At 39.6% G+C, this 17,460-nt stretch overlaps 1 protein-coding gene across 1 annotated transcript in view; it reads right to left on the bottom strand.

Moving 5' to 3' along the window:
• The window catches only part of LOC145066441 (uncharacterized), a 20,207-nt gene extending 10,182 nt beyond the window's left edge, over nt 1–10,025 (bottom strand). Inside the window, exons 1-2 of the mRNA XM_079013694.1 lie at nt 9,793–10,025; nt 9,667–9,718 (exon numbers count right to left, since the gene is read on the bottom strand). Of these exons, the coding sequence (XP_078869820.1) occupies nt 9,667–9,718; nt 9,793–10,025 (285 nt within the window). The remainder of the gene's footprint in view (nt 1–9,666; nt 9,719–9,792) is intronic.
• Nucleotides 10,026–17,460: the final 7,435 nt, after the last annotated feature.

Genomic DNA, 17,460 nt, shown 5'->3' with positions numbered 1-17,460 from the left:
CAGTTACAGTGAAAATCCAGACTTCGAGTATAAGTTTGGCAGTTTTCAGGATTTACACTTAAGGAGATATTAAGAGAGTGGATGCACTAGGGTTTTGTGCAACACTGTTATTCCAATACTCTAGGATATTAGAGTTCATTCCGGGAATAAAAATATTTTCTGCCCAAAATCCCAGGACTATATATAGAAAACTGAACCAAAGAGTTCATTAGTTACATTTCCAATTAGAGAAAAGCCAAAATTCTCTCTCACGGATCTTCGGGTTTTTATCCCAAATTGTGAGTAACTCTTTCTAGTAGTGTTAGAAAGCTTTAAATGTGTTCATAACATAGATTACATAGCTAAATCATTCGATTTAGGAGTTTACTCCCCAAGGTGTTCTTGGGCGGTAAACTCCCGAAACCAAGCCTAGATTGTCCCCCGTGATATAATACTGCCTTGGACTTGTATATGAGTGTATTAGGGACATGAAATTAAGCAAGGATCACCCAAGTTTGGGAGTTCACGGCCCAAGAGTATCTTAGGCCGTAAACTCCAAAGTTCATGCTCAAAATGGTGCTTTTAAGGCACCTAAGGCCTTAGACTTTTACCTAGACTTGTTCCCATTAAATCAAGGGCCTTAAACACAACAAAATCACCTTACAAAGTGAGTTTATGGCCATGACATGGTTCATGGGCCGTAAACTCATTAAAGGGGCACCAAAGTGCGTCAAGAGTCTTCATATGTTTGGAATAAAAGCCTAGAACTTATACCACTTGTGCATGAGGCTTGAAAACACCATAAAACTTCCCCCAAAGGAGTTTACGGCCGTAATCTCCATGGGATATGGTCCCAGGGCCGTAAACCCCTATAAAGGGGGAAAATGTCACCCAAACACTTGATTTAGCCTTGAAACAATTCACCAAACTAGTTGTATAATTGATAGGCTTCATTTAGAGACCTTGTGGAGAGTTTACAGCCAGGAGTTTACTCCCCTGGGCCATAAACTCCAAAGAATATGGTCATTAGACCTTAAACTCCCATTTGAGGTATTACACTCCTTTGTTGCAACCCATTAGCCTCCTAGCACTTGACCAAAAGTGTTTTCCTCGCGTTAAAATGTTTATACTTGTATAATTAGTGTTTTAATCACTAATTATTTATATACATATGTTTTCATATGTAATTAGGATCATTGTGTGTGTCTAAAGTCTTCACTTGACACCAAGCACTTGTCTGATCCTTCCTTACGATAACAGTCCGTTCAATTCCAGTCACTTACTGCAGGTGAGTTCATACCCCTTAATCAATGTTTTAAACTATTTTTAAATGTTTTATGGGGGGGATACAAGTAGAACTATGCTAATTATTATATCAATCACATGTGATTAATAAGCAGCATTCAAATGATTGGCTACTCATTAGCCGTTTTACCAAACAGTTTCCTTCAAATGTTTTTCATAAACACTTTACGTGTTTAAAAACTCCTTATTACACTGTACATTTTATTCTGTATATTACATTTCAAACTTATTTACAATCGTGTTTCAAACAAATGTTCTTTATACTAAACTGTTTTATCAAACCCATGCCTTCGAAACCATTTTATAGATCGACATCAAGTCGATCTTTTCTTAGAAAATATTTATGTTCAAAGGTTTTACAAATCTTATTTTATGCTTTTATATTATAAATTGCATGCCTATATATGTATAATTATATAAGAAATGTTTAAAGGACTTAGGAAGGCTATCCACCCTATTTCCTTTTTCTCGATTTGGATGTGGTCTGGTGGGATATCGGGTACTCGTCCGAAGGTTGTTTAAATATTAGTTATATAACATATGTACATATATAGTCATAAAGGCCCTTCCAGTTCATCCAATGCCCTTGGGTAGCAAGGGTATACATCCATGTCCATACGTACCAGTTAGATTACTAGTAAGCTACCATATGGGTAGTTTAGGAAGATACTAGAACTATTACTAGAACACAATATCATACTATGAGTCAGTTCATTCATGAGTCAATACTTACTACTATAAGAACATATACAACTATACTAGAAAGAGAACATATACAACTATACTAGGAAGAGAACATATACAACTATACTAGAAAGAGAACATATACAACGATACTAGAACGAGTACATTACTATACTTGCTGGGTAGAGAGCACGTACATTACAACTAGAACATTACAGTACATTACTATACTATTACATGATCACACTTACATGAGTACGCTTACATATACATAGAACAGACGTCACTAGGTGCTATAGCATGGAACCAGTTCAGGATCTAACTACATCGATGAATCACAACGCAATTGTGATCGTTACATTGAGTATACATGATCATAGTAATGTGGATGCTCATGGCTTGCATACATGCAGGGGTCATGGGTATGTCCCAAAATCCCTTTGATAGGGGAGCGTATAGTCTGGGATATAGACATCACATTATACCTTATCCCTCAAATAAGGCAGTTGAGTACCGATGTAGTTATTTATTACAAATGCTACAATACTTAGAAGTATTACGCTATACTTAAGGTAATTGGTACGGTTGTAGTTCGGTACTACACCATAGTACTATTTCATTTTCCCATTACATTCACTTCGTGAATATTCACACGACGCACGGTAATGTAGAAAACTATATTTTTGGTTAATGATAGTCAGACTTGGGAAATACTCACTCTTACAAGAGACACACACAGACACTAGATGCCTTGGTAGAAGGCTACATAAAGATCAGTTAAGTCTTGGTAGAAGACTCCCTGTTATAATAGGAATCATAGGGATTTCTAGGGTTTTTTTTCAAACGTTTACAGTTGTTTTACAAACATTTTCATACTTACAGTTCATCTACATTTTTCCATACTTACAATTTATTTACAAACAATTTCTTACATACAAATTAAGACACTAAAATACTTATGATCTCACCAGCTTCAAAGCTGATAGTCGCTTTCAAAATTACTTGTATCCTCAGGTCATCATAGACAGGTACCGATGCAAGGATTAGGGAAGATGGAGCTCGTTGAAGACTCATCTTTCATTTTGATTTATGCTTTAGTGTTTATCAAAATTTGACAGAACACACTTGTATAATAATTATATTATTAATGCAATGGATGATGTTGTTGCTTGTTTACTACTTTTCATTGTTGTGATACTGTAAATGACGTCCTCCGCCCCAGAACGTTTCCGCCGTTCTTGGTTTTGGGGTGTGAACCTTGGTGCCTTTGACCCATAAGTACAACGAGGAAAACTCACCTCTTAATTGGCAAGCTGCACTGAAATCCCTGATTGCTGACTCACAGAAAATCCCGAACTATCACAATAAACAAACACCCAGTTAATAATTGGGATACCATTCTTGACTAAGGGCCCAAACATAGGGTAATTTTCCACTTTACCCTTTCCCTAATTGGGCCAAGGCCCAAGTCCAAATCTTTGATCCATAGGCCCAACATACTTCAAGGCCCATGATTGGCCCAATTTTCTAAATTAGGCCCAAGCCCCTTATTGGGCCTCATCCAAATCCTCTAATTAGCCCAAAACACACTTATCCAGATGGTCCATTAGGGCCCAAGTATCAAAGCCCAAAAGACGACCCAATACCCGAAGCCCAAAGTCCGAAACCTTCATAGAAGGTGTGCGGGGTGTACCCCTTCGGTACATTGGGTGTACTTCGCCTCACATTGACCACCATTGGGGTACTTGACTCAGTACGTGGGGCGTACATAACTTACACGGGAAGTACCCTCACAAGTCTTAAAATCCTAATAAATTCTTAATGAATTAAGCACCTAAGCTCAAACTTTAGATCCATGACTCAAAAGTACTCTGGAAACATAAAATCTCAAACTTTAAGACTTTGGTCGTCCAATAAGGGCTTAATGCATGGTCTTGATCCGTTAAGACCTCCAACAAAGAACAAGGGATCAAACTAGCTCAAGGGACCTCATTTTTATGCATTAGGACTCATCCTAGGATCTGAAAGGACAACCCAACATGACCAAAATAAATCATGCACAATATTGGGACTCTTGGGACAAGAAGGATACCAAAAAGCAACCAAAGCAAGATCTAAACAATCCAAGAATAAAGGTAGAAGGTTTATATCTTTTGAAGCTTCCCAAGAAGATGATAATCCTAGATCTACAAGCTTGCTTCCTTCTTGACTCCTTTGATGCACTAACTTCTCCTTTTGGCACACAAAAATCACACTCTAAGCTCAAGATGCTCACTGTGGGGGTTAGGGTTCTCTCAAAACGGCTAAGGGACTTGGAGGCTGAAAGAGTAAGCAAAAATGGCCCATAATGGTGCTTAAATACCACACAAACCTTAAAAATTAGGGTTTCACACGGACACGCGTATACCCTGTGTATATATGTGTACACCCAATATACTAGGGCGTGTCCTAGTACGCTTAGCGTACCCACATATACGCCCAACGTACAACTCAAGCTCCCAAGAATTACCAATTTTCCACTAGGGCTTCGTAGGGCTCAATCCAACCAACATCAAGGACCAAAAATGACATATTATAATACCAAGGGAAGGATTTGAAGATACCTGAAAACTCGGGATGTTACAACTCTCCCCCACTTGATCTAGACTTCGTCCTCGAAGTCTGCTGCAACAAACAAATCCGAGTAATGCTCCCATATCTCAACCTCTGGCTCCCAGGTCCACTTGGAGCCTTTTCGATGCTGCCATTGTACCTTTACCAAAGGTACTTCCTTGTTCGGGTGCAAAGTCATGCTTGGATGATTTGTGCTTTACCCACTTGTACTGTGTAATGAGTTATCTTTCCTATAAATAGGAAGTGAGTGACACTTATTTACGTAATAAACACTTTGAGAGCATTATTTTAGAGAGAGAAATTGCAAGATCCATTTGTACTCTTTCTATCAATACTAGTGAGAGCTAAACCCATATTTATTTACTTCATGTGTTCTTGAGTTTATATGATGATCACTAGATCTTTTCTAATTCCGCACATGTCAGCATATTCAACACCACTACAAATGGTATCAAAGCGGGTGTTCTTGATTTGATCAAGAATTGATCCTTGATGGCATTCTTGATTTGGTGAATCTTTTTGATCTTTGATCTTCGTGTTTTAGAGAGTTTCTGAATTCTAGAAATCGAATTCATCATTGATTCTATTCATAATTTGATTTTCTTCACTAGAAATCAAGTGATTTTTACTTTCTCTCTCTAGAAAACTCATTCATAAGGTGTTGCTTGATCGTTTGGTAATAACTTATCATGAAAGAAGGAAGAAGAAGAAAGATGACAAAGTAATTGAAGGAATTCTTCTTTATGAATGCAAATATGGTAATGATGTTATTGCTTCTTACCCGGATGTTATTGATGTTCAAGAAAAAGGAGTTCAAGTTGATTCTCATAAAGATGAAAAATTTTATTTGCTCAATTGGAGTTCAAACAGATGAAATTTTGTGGTCTTGTGATTCATTTGAAGGAATGATTCTTTATCGGAAACCGGTGATCCAAGAAATTCACAAGTATCAAACTCCAAAAGATTTAATTCAAATTCACAATGTTGAAGTTGTGGAAAGTGGGTTTGTTCATGAAATTAAATCTTCCATATGCAAAAAGATGAGAAAGAGAAAGAAGAAGAAGATTAAACGGAATAACAAGCGGGTTTATTCACAAAAATCGTCGAATGTTGTTGTGAATCTAAAATTCGTGAAGCAAATTTGGGTTCCAAAGCAACAATCTCCAAGTGTTGCATTGAATTTGAATCAAAACCCAAAAATGTTGATGGTTCTTATGAAGATGTTCTTGGATCAATGAAGAACATGAAGAACACGAAGAACGAGTTGTACATCACGCATAGTGGGTGGTACAATGTTCAAATTCGAGATTTTCTCGTTCCACAAAAAGAACCAAGATCTTCTAAATTTAGTTCGTTTGTTGAAAATGGAAATGGATTCTTGAAAAAGGTATCATAAATTCTCAAATGGATTCCAAAACGTTCATAGTTTCGATTCTTGTTTTCCGTTTTTTATTTTTATCGATTTGCTTCATTGGATCTAATCCGTTTCAACCCCATTGTTGATCCAATTATTTTTGTTTATATCAAAACCAAAATCATTTTCTTAAAATCAAATTTACTGTTCATTATTCATAATTTGAAGCCCAAATTTCGAATGACACTCTTCATCATTTCTTGAGCCCAATAATTGATTAAAATTGAGTCCATAAATCATTTGACTTACACTCAGTTCTTCATTATGATCATTACGCATAAAGGTGTTGTACCTTCGTGACTTTCTTTAACATCGAGTTCTTGAGTTTCATTTCTTTCACTGTGAATCGGCCAACACTTCAGTTAAGTCTTACCAATTGTTGATTTAGAAGTCATAATCGACTGGGAAGATTAGATATTCGAAGGCTGAGAATTGATAGTGATTTCGAAATAAGGTCAAATGATTAAAATTAGTTTTGTTGTATGAATTGGGTCATGAGAATCGATTTTGACTAATTTCGGAGGATAATTTGCAATTGATCTGTAAAATCGAAGCAAATGGAATCGATAGTTGTTGGATTGACTTTCAAAAGTCAAAGGACGATTGATGTCGAATTGTTGAAAAATTTTGATTTTAATTTCGTTGTATTTGGAATCGAATGTGACAATTTGAACTCGACATTGTGGCTTGGATACATGATTTGAGATTGACGATCACTGAAAGCGAAGTGTCGAAATAAGGTTTGATGATTTGTTGCTTGAAGACGAATGGGAATGACGAATCGTGAATGGGTGTAAGTGTGACTCAGATTGAGGGTTCCTGTAGTGAAAGAAAAGAAGGAAAACTTGGATTCGTTAGTTGGTTTGATGATTTCGCTTTTCAAATTGATGGTTTGCAGAGTCGATGTTTGAATCCATGGTTTACAGTCGAATGAATGGTTTTTTGTGTCGATGTGGATTTGCTTTGGATTGAACACCAAAAAGCGAATGAAGGATTATGGTTGATTATTTGAAATCAACTGTGAAATTGTTATCGAATGATTGTTTGAAAAAGCGAATATTGACGTTGGTTATTGGCTCGCTATTTGGCTTAATTGATTTGGAGTCAAGAGTCGATAGATTGAAGAAATCAGTAACTGATAATGAAGGAGTGTTTGATAACGAACTGCTGAAGGTTTGATAGATGGTTCGATTGTAATGGATTTTTGTATGGTGAATAGTATGTCATATTTTGATGAATGAAAAGAGAAGGGATAGTAACAAAAAAACGAAGAGTTCAAAGGCCATGGAATCATGTTTTGAAGTCAATGTGCGAAGCACTGTCGATGATCAAGTTACCATAGTTCGATTCATGAAGGTTATTGAAAAACGAAGTGTGCTTGTTGAAAGCAAATGAAGGCTTGATGGTTCGATAGTCGAAGGCTTGTTGATTTTTGCTTCGATTAACGAATTCTTTGAACCTAAAAGCGAAGGGTTGAATTTTGGGTTGTGCTTCACTGTCGTAGTCGTAGTAGGAGAGAAGCGAATTCATCACTGGTAACACGAATTGGGGAAGAAACCAAATAAAGTTTCGAAATTGGTCCCTAATGTTTCGAAGATTTGGCAAAATCGATCCAAATTCGAAATTGGTGTAAAACATTGTGAAGAATGCAGAAGTTTCAAAGTGAGTCCCTGGAGTTTTGAAATGTTGGCAAAAAATACCCAACTTCGAAATTGGGGTAATAAAGCTGAGAAATTGAAGGTTTTACAAGATTAGTCCCTGTAATTGGTGCGAACTTTAACTTTATGCCAAGTTTAGCAAATGGGGCAGTGTTTCTCATCTTTAGTAGTTTTTGGCGCAACGGGTCCCTATAGAGTTCAGAAATTGACAGTTTTTACCCGGATTTTGGAAAATCTTGCAATCTCACCCAAATGTCGAAATTTTCACAAATTGGAAATTTTTCAAGGATTTTTTGTGATTGTTTTTCCGTGCAAGTTTTTCGGGAGTTTCATTTTTGCTACACATCAAGGGGAGTATTGTGAAGTTTATTCCTCGGGCGCTTCTCACCCTTAATTGGTTTTATAATCATCTTTTGAATATAAAAAGGGGGAGAATGATGGGTATTTAAAGCGAGTTTTTTGGGTATTTATTTGCAGATTTGAAGACCGGTGTTACTTTGAAGGGGATTTTGGTCTTGATCATGCGAGCTCATTGGATATTGAAGTCGTACATCCAATGCTAACTTTGAGGAGGAGAATGTTACGGTGCAAAATCACGCTTGGATGTATTTGTGCTTTACCCACTTGTATTGTGTAATGAGTTGTCTTTCCTATAAATAGGAAGTGAGTGACACTCATTTATGTAATGAACACTTTGAGAACATTAGTTTAGAGAGAGAAATTGCAAGACCCATTTGTACTCTTTCTATCAATACTAATGAGAGCTAAACCCAGATTTATTTACTTCATGTGTTCTTGCTGTTACATGTAACATCCCAAAATTCGAGACCAAAAATTTCGTTTTTAGCATACTAACACTACCACTACCACATAATAACATAGCATACAAACACATAAAGCATAACAGATAGTGGCAAACCAGACAATTATCACAAAGATAATAATCTCAAATATAATCACCTACTGGTGGGTCGACATTGGTGCCTTAGACCCACCTCTACTGGAAGGTAACTCACCTCATACTGTTAAAAGACATTAGGTATATCCGCCGGGTTCATCAATACAACATTCCTTTAGTCCTGTGGAAAAAACTCTAATTGTTGGATGATAGATTCTCAAATTGTGAATCATCAAAATAATACCCAATCAGTAATTAGGTTCCAAAAAATAACCATAAGTCCATGCTTGGGGTAAAAGACTGCTTTACCCCTATTTTAGCTTGATTCAAGCCCAAGGCCCAATCCAAAGGTCCAAAAGCAAACTATGAGTCAAAGCCCAACATATGGCCCAATTTTTCAAATTAGGCCCAAACCTCTACATGGTCTTACCCTAAGGCCCAACCATTTAGTCCAGTCCAAAAATTTGGCATTTCTAATGGCCCAATATCTTATAATCATAAAGGCCCAATTATGGCCCATCTATGGCCCATTTTCCAAATTGGGCCCAAACCCTCACATGGGCCTTACCCTAAAGCCCATCCATAAATTCTTAGTCCACATGATTTTTCTTAGAAGGCCCATTATTAGCCCACTCACCAAAGCCCAATAGAAAGGCCTAACTTAAGGCCCAAGCAAGATTAGGGTTTCACATAAAATGACAATTAGGGTTAAGTGTTTCTCACTTAACCCATTAAGTCCATATATATATTGGGTCAATCGTATAGTGTGGTCGACTTAATACAAAATCCCAATTCGATCATCCAAAATGCTTGTCCCGACAACCCATAACCCATATAATCCAAAATTAGGGTTTTCTAACCCTAATTAGGGTTTCCAACCCAATCACAACCCAATATGCCCAAAAGCTAAGTCTTTAGATCAATTAGGGTTTCATTAAGCCCACTAGGGTTTCATTAGGTCAATTTGGGTTTCATAAGTCGGGCACCACCCACTACCACCTCGGGTAGTGGTGGTCAACGGCGAATCATGGCGACGGCCACCACCTCACAGTGGTGGTTATGGTTCTAGTCCATTTTGTTCAAGAATCCCAAACAAAATCTAAACACAAACAAACCACACCACCCCCAAAACGACGGCTGGTGGTTATGAGTTTTCTTTTCATTATTCTGAAACCAATTACAAATTTTACAATGCAAATCCCAAATAAAACACACACCCTAAGATAAACACACACAACCACCCTTGTGGTGGCCGAAGGTGGTATATGGTGGCAGCCACCGCCTCACGGTGGTGGTTGTGGCCTTTTCTCAGTTTTTTTGGCCAAACAAACCACATACAAGACACATTACAATAGAAAACACACCCACACACTTGCTTTGCCCAAAACAAGAACACATCCACCCTCTTGGTGGCGTTTGGTGACGAAAGAATCACGGAGAGGCGGTAGCGACGGTGATTTATGATGACAGCCATCACCTCACGGTGGTGGCGACGGTTTCTCTCGATCTTCTGCCCAAAAACATGTCAACACACATGAGTCACGACGCGAAACAGCAGCCCTCAACCACCGACTTGGCGGCGGGCAGCGTTGAAGTTATCCCGAGGTCCCGACTGTGGTGGTGCTACGATGGCGACATAGTGGGTGACGGAGCAACATTGAACTGATGGAGAAGAAAGGATGAAGTGAACGATAGCAGCAGCAACGACAGAAGGCAGAAGAAGATGATGACGGATGAGGGTGGCAACATACGTCACGAAACCTCGTCGGCGGTCTTCAACAGAATGAATGTAACGATGGTTCTCAGCTTCGACGTCGGCGATGCAGCAGAAGTATCCAGGGATCATGGTAGCATTACGACGGCTGGATGAGTGGAGAGATAAGGGTGGCGGCTAGTGGTGGGAGGTATAAGGGTAGAGGTGGCGGTTGTAACATTGTCCTTAGAGTTAAAGTTAGGGGATGGGTTATATACCCGGCTGCCCCAAACTTTATTCCATGTTAACACTATCAACCCCTCATTTCCAGATTCATTTTCAAACATAGTCCATAATTTACAATTTCAACCCCACCTTCTGAAATCCATTACAAATCAAGTCCAAAATTTACCAAGCAACCCCTCCCTCTATGAATTGTTTTCAATTGAAGTCCTTATGTTACCAAATGGCCCCTCCTCTACCAAAACCTTTTCAACTTAGGTTCTGAATTTACTCTTTAGCCCCTGCTTCCATAAATCCTTTCATATTAAGTCCAAATGATACCAAACACCCCCTATCTTCTAAAAGTATTTACAAAATAAATCTCGAATTTACTGTAACACCCCAAGTCCGGAAGCAAGAAGTTGGAGGGTGCTAAGTGTAAAATTAAGAAAGCTACTCGAAGAGTAGGTATGCTACTCGTCGAGTTGGAGCGGGATTGATCGCTGGTTTAAGTGGCCAACTCAGCGAGTCAGCGGCTTGGACTCGACGAGTCGGTGCTAAAGAGAGAAAACCCTAATTCCGAGGGTTGCACCCTATTTAAAGGACTTTTTGTCCTTATCCCAGCCTCCTAATCTCCCTGAGAGTTCCAAAAACCCTAATATTCGTGTGAAACTTCTTTTTTGAGGAGATTGGAGCCTTGATAAGTGATTTTGGTAAGAAGGGGCTTGAAGATCAAGAGGTTTTCTGCAAAGGAGGGGTGTAGATCTGGGATCTACTTCAGTTGGAGCTTATATTGGAGGTAATAATCTGTTGCTTGGGCTCTTTTGCATCTAGATCTATTATCATGTGAGATTTGGGGCATTTTTGTTAAGATTATGAGCTATCTCAAGTTAGAGGCTTAGATCTGAGGTTGCTACTTCAGATCTCGTCTTGTGATGGTCCATAATATCATAAAGTTTTAGTCTTTGAGTTGTTGGTGAAGACCCATTGTTTAAAACCCAATCCCTAGTGTGTTTTGGGCTTATATCTCCTTGGTTTCGTGTAAAGTTTGAAACTTTATGTGAGTGTTAGATTGCAGAAGGGTGGATCTATGGATTGGAGCCCCTGCATGGCCCGAAAAGCCTCTGAATGGATTGAGAACTGAAGGGACTCGGCGAGTCACATGGGTGTACTCAACGAGTTGTATGAACTTGTGCATGGACTCGACGAGTTGTGAAGAACAACTTGGCGAGTCTGATGAAAATTGTCGTGGACTCGGCGAGTCGACGGGGTGACTCGGCGAGTAGAGTTTTATGGATAAGGGAACTCGGCGAGTTAAGTGTGTTATGAGAGTTTTATGGATAAGGGAACTCGGCGAGTTGACGGGGTGACTCGGCGAGTAGAGTCAACCAGGAAGGTTGACTTTGACTTTGAATTTGACTTTGACCAAGAGTTGACTAGTTTGACTTCCAAGAGTACTTTGGTAATATTGGTATTTACGGAATTGGTTCTTTGGTAGTGTTCTGTGGTAAAGATCGTGTCGGTGGTCGGAGCAGCTTGGTCTTATCTTTTCAGTCGACAATTATAGGTGAGTTATCCTCACTATACTAAGGGGTCTAAGGCACCAAGGCTGGCCCATTGGATTTGATATCCTAGTAGTTATTGATATGTTGAGTTTGAGTTAGTGATGTATGCCAGTTGATATACTAGTCGGGTAGGCCTGTAGGACTTCCTGTGATACTGATTGATTACCTGTATGTGCATTTATCTGTTACATGTCGACATGTTATGTGGGATGGGTTGAGGTTGTACTGCTCCGTGCGGTAGATAACAAACCCTAGAGTATTACAGATATGAGCCGAGGGCCGGTAGGCATTCCAGACTCATACTGAGGACTCGGGAGTATTCCAGATATGAGCTGAGGGCCCGGTAGGCATTCCAGACTCATACTGAGGACTCGGGAACATTCCAAATACGAGCTGAGGGCCCGATAGGCATTCCAGACTCGTACTGAGGGCTCGATGGCATTCCAGATACGAGCTGAGGGCCCGGTAGGCATTCCAGACTCGTACTGAGGGCCCAGGGGATAGTCCAACTTGTAAACTTGTGGACCCAGTGCATGTTGCTCTATTTTGATTGATATGATATGTTAATGTTGATATTACTATGTGAACTGTATGTGTATCGGTATTTTGGGGGTAACTCACTAAGCTTTCGGGCTTATAGTTCAGTGTTTTGTTTCGGGTACTTCAGGAGATCGTGGCAAGGCGAAGGCGTGATCGTACAGCTCCTCCTATTATATTTATGTTTCTGCGAAAAACTCTGATAACTAGTGTTTTGAAAACAAAGATGTAATGTTTTGGATGAACTTGATATGTATAAAAAGTTTAAATTGGTTTAAAATTTTTGGGTGTTACAAGTTGGTATCAGAGCCTTGGTTTGAGTGAATTGGAGGAACACTCGTGTGAATCCAGTCTCTAATCAAGGAAAGATTTTCAAAATGATTTTAAATGGTTTTCAAAATAACTAAAAGAGGATGCGAAGTGTACGATCATCCGGAGCCAGTAAGTAGACCCCAAAATTGTTGGATATAGTGTCTAACTCCATAACTCTATTTGGCATGTACTTGACCCGACCCGGCATGGTCCATTTGGGTTGCATGGCATTGCAATACTTGGATAGACAAAATGAGAGAAAGTACACTTGTGATTATTAATATATTATAAGTTCTAATATATGAATAATAGTATTATTTAATTAGTATTGATCAAGTATTAATCTAGTATTAATTTGGTGATCAAAGTGAGACTAATTAAATATATAGGGTTGATTATGACAATCATCAATTCTTTTATGGTGGATTAATGATCCATGGTTTATGGGTTATAGATGTAACCATTTGGAGCTCCGTGGCCATGGGAGTTACAAACCTATGGGTCATGAGAAATGAAGATTCATGACAATTATGGGTCTTCATGATGAAACCCTAATTGTGACACCACTATAAAAGGGACCCTTTGGTTAGCAAAATCGGACCTAGGGTTACTAGAGAGGGCATAACTGATTTTGAGTGTAAGAAATATTCTCTCAAGTTATTCCAAGTTTTGTGGTGTTGTGTGAAGCATTTGAGGCACAACATTTGGGGTGCCAGGCTCACAAAGTCTTTAAGGAATCCAAGCAACAACAAGGTATGTATTTCTACTAGTTTTTATGTTTTATGTAATCCCCATGCCATGCTAGTTAGGAAATAACCTTGAAAAAGAAATTTGCATGTATATAGAGAAAACATAGATTCAAGGTTATTAGGGTTGCATGTACACTTAGGAAGTGTTAGAATGCTCAAAACCCATCAGTGGTATCAGAGCCTAGGATTGTTTTCTGTATACTTGATGTAAAACTGCTTGAAAGTTGAAAAACCTGCTCACTGACGACTGGACTCGCCGAGTTCATGGGGAGGACTCACGAGTCTATGAACAAATTCATCCTACTCGTCGAGTAGGATCATGCACTCGACGAGTAGGAGCGTGTTGGGCAGTTTTTTCGAGTTTTGGTTCTGGAAATGGATTAAAATCATTATCCCAATCTGTTTTGGACTTGTAAAATCTGTTTTTCAAAGTGATAATGATTATGTTAACCCATTTTACATGACTTTTATCAATTTTCAAGTATTATATATGTTTATATGATTTCTTGAAATTGCTTGACTTGAATTTGTATTCTTATGAGTTTTTAGAAGATCATAGGAATTATGTGTAACCTCCATGTGTGTTTAATTCATGATCTTAATGGCAATGGTGTCCATAACTTGTCCTCAAGTTATGGATAACCAAAAGTCACTTCTTTAAATTGTGATTAAAGAACTAAAGAGGTTTCATAAAATGAAGAGTCTTCATTTTTATGAACCATTAAAACTCATAAGTTACAAATTGAAGAGACTTGGAACAGTTTCAAATCTTGCCCTCAAGTTTTGGAATTTGAAAAGTCTTACACTTTAATACTTTAATTCTAAATTAAACCTTAGATTTTTAAAAAGTTTAAAAATCAACACTTATACTATTATTATAATTTTATTATATATATATGTATAAGAATATGTCATTCTTACCGTTAGTAGGCCTCATTCATGAAGCCGGTCTATAAGGGGGGGGGGGGTATAAGGTTGTTACCTATAAAATGGTGACTTAATGGGTGTCCACTCTCACCCACCGCTTCCTTGATCGGCGGAGGGTCGTTAGCCGAACAGGTAGGATACGACTTTAAATACTCATTAAAAGTATAATGAATTATAAAGTAACTATACGTTATAAATTCCCAATCTTAGTTACTTTAGGAAAATGTGAAATTGGGGCTAGCCCATAAAATTACACTTTGTACCTTACCAAGTCGTTAGTGGAGCGTGTGTGGTTAACCGACACACTAACATGGACTAGTAAGAGTGGCAAAGGGTAACTTGAATTTATTATAGATCGGTGGAGCGTGTGTGGTTAACCGGCACATCGATTAGGTAATATTGTTGAGGGTACCAAGTCAATTTGTATGGTTATTCACACCTTTTTTGTGATCCTCGACATCCCAGTCACAAACTTGAGAGGGCACAATCGAGATTCAAACATGCCATTGAAAAGTTCAATGTATCTCAAAAGATCTAGGAGTTTCAAAACCAATAAAACTTAATAATAAAATATTTCGTTTTTCATGGTGGAAATTGGTAAATCGTCATTTACCTACCTTTAACTATTTTATAATTTGGATTACGGCATCCCTCTTCCAGTTATAAATAGGTTATTGGGTCCTAGCTTTTATATCTCATATTGGGTGTTATATTAAGGACTTTAAATCAACTAACTTGAATTTCTCCCATTATAGATGTCTAGTTTAGACAGCTATGGTCTTCCCAAATCTTTAGGAACAAGCTTGCTAATGAAGATGATATCCCAAATGGCAACCAAGGTGAAAGATCAATCCCTTTGTTGTGCATTAGTGGGACTGGAAATCATACTTCACTTCCTCCACCTCCTCCAATAAATCTCCCTATCCCACAAGTTTCAAGACCTAATAAGTTCTAATTCACTCAATCCCTATTGGCAAACAAAGTCTATATGTGCTTAGGTCTTGGAGATTAAGTCACATATTGACAAGCCGGGAGAGTCGGGTGTCGAAGTCTCAAGGTAGCTGGTTGTTGACTTGGTCACTCCCTGATGATAGATCACACATGTGTAACGTCCCAAAATTCAAGACCAAAAATTTCTTTTTAATAAAACATTACTTTAAGCAAAGACATCATTCCAAAACATAATCTGAGTATAAGTTTTTAAAACACATGTTTATTATCAGAGTAAACATTCCCAGGCTGACTAATATATGGTGTGTGCCATGCGATCACCCCGAGCTCCTTCCTCCGCAACCGGGAGTACCTGAAAAAAAAACTGAAAACCATAAGCACGAAGCTTAGTGAGTTCCCCACCCTACCACATACCATGCGCATAACTGCGCACTGCACATACTGGGCCACGCCCTCTAACTAGCTGCAACTAACACACACTGCAAATATTGGGCCACGCCCACTAACCTGGGCCCCGCCCTCTACCTCGGGCCTCGCCCGCTACAACGGCCCCGCCGTTCCAGGCCCCGCCTGGCTTCGAGCCCCGCTCGGATACATATCTGTTTCACTTAGGCCTCACCTGTCACAAGGCCCCGCCCACTAACATATAATGGCACATAAACATATCACATAACATCACATAAACTAAACATATACTAACAGCTCTTGCTCTAAGGCCTCGCCTATCTCTGGGCCCCGCCCGTGTCCTGCTACTGATGAGTCATGGAACCTCGTCCATACTCCTACTGATAGTGAGATACGGGCCCAGCTCACCCTCACTCCTTTCCTAACTTGGGCCTCGCCCCTGGGCTGCTGCTACTGAGATGTGGAACACCATCCACACTCTGCTATTGGCGAGATACAGGACCTCGCCCACCCTCACCTCCCTACCAGGCACATACAAGTATCACACAGACAACAAGTATAAACTATCGCATAAACCATTCCTTGGGCACCCGCCCTCTATCATTGGACCTCGTCCGAATATCATACTAGCATACTGTGCCTAGGGCTAACCCCCGGGTCTTCTACTCATAACTACATGGGCCGGCATTGTGGCCGTAGACCCATTCATACAAAGGGAAACTCACCTGATACTGCTGAACTGCTGCTGCTAATCCCTTTTTGGCCGCTACCTGACCACTGACTCCGAACTGCTGCTCTACTAGCTCCCCGAGCTACCAATATCAATACAACACTAAGTCAAACTGACCCCTGACAGACAACCAAGTCAACTCTGGTCAAGTCAAAGTCCTGGTCAAAGTCAACCTTCCAGGTCAACCCAACTCGCCGAGCCCACCTACTGGCTCGCCAAGTTCTTATGCTCAAAGTCCTTCTAATCGCGACTTGACTCGCCGAGTCAGCCCCTGACTCGCCGAGTCTACTGATTCCCGAATCCTGACCTGATCAACTCACTAAGTCCTGGCTCGACTCGCTGACTCGAGACTTAACTCGAAGGGTTTGGGACCACGCGACCTGACTCGTCGAGTCCAATAACAGACTCGCCGAGCACACGACAATCTTCATCCAACTCGCCGAGTTGTTCATCCAACTCGCCGAGTTCATGCCTATCTTCATCCGACTCGACGAGCTGTTCATCCCACTCGTCGAGTTCCTCCTCATCTTCAAGCTACTCGCCGAGTCCACTCGAAGGACTCGCCGAGTCTATTCAGATCTACATACATGCAGAGGACTTTCGAGTCATGCATGGACTCCAAACTGTAGATCTACCCTTCCCAAGCCTATCCCCCACGTAAAGTTGCAAACTTTACGTGTAGAGAGGGAGATCTAGGCAAAAAGCACCAAAAACTAGGGTTTAAGACCAAGAGGCTCCATAATCCACTCAATGACTTATATTTTACGGGATTCTAAACCAAAGCAAGCATGGATCTGAGGTAGCAACCTCAGATCTGG

The sequence above is a fragment of the Lactuca serriola genome, chromosome 1 (assembly GCF_051521515.1).
Source record: "Lactuca serriola cultivar US96UC23 chromosome 1, Lser_US96UC23_V15, whole genome shotgun sequence".
NCBI classification, from domain to species: Eukaryota; Viridiplantae; Streptophyta; class Magnoliopsida; order Asterales; family Asteraceae; genus Lactuca; species Lactuca serriola.
The sequence above is the reverse complement of the archived record's forward strand: the minus strand, read 5'-3'. Positions and strand labels throughout refer to the sequence as shown.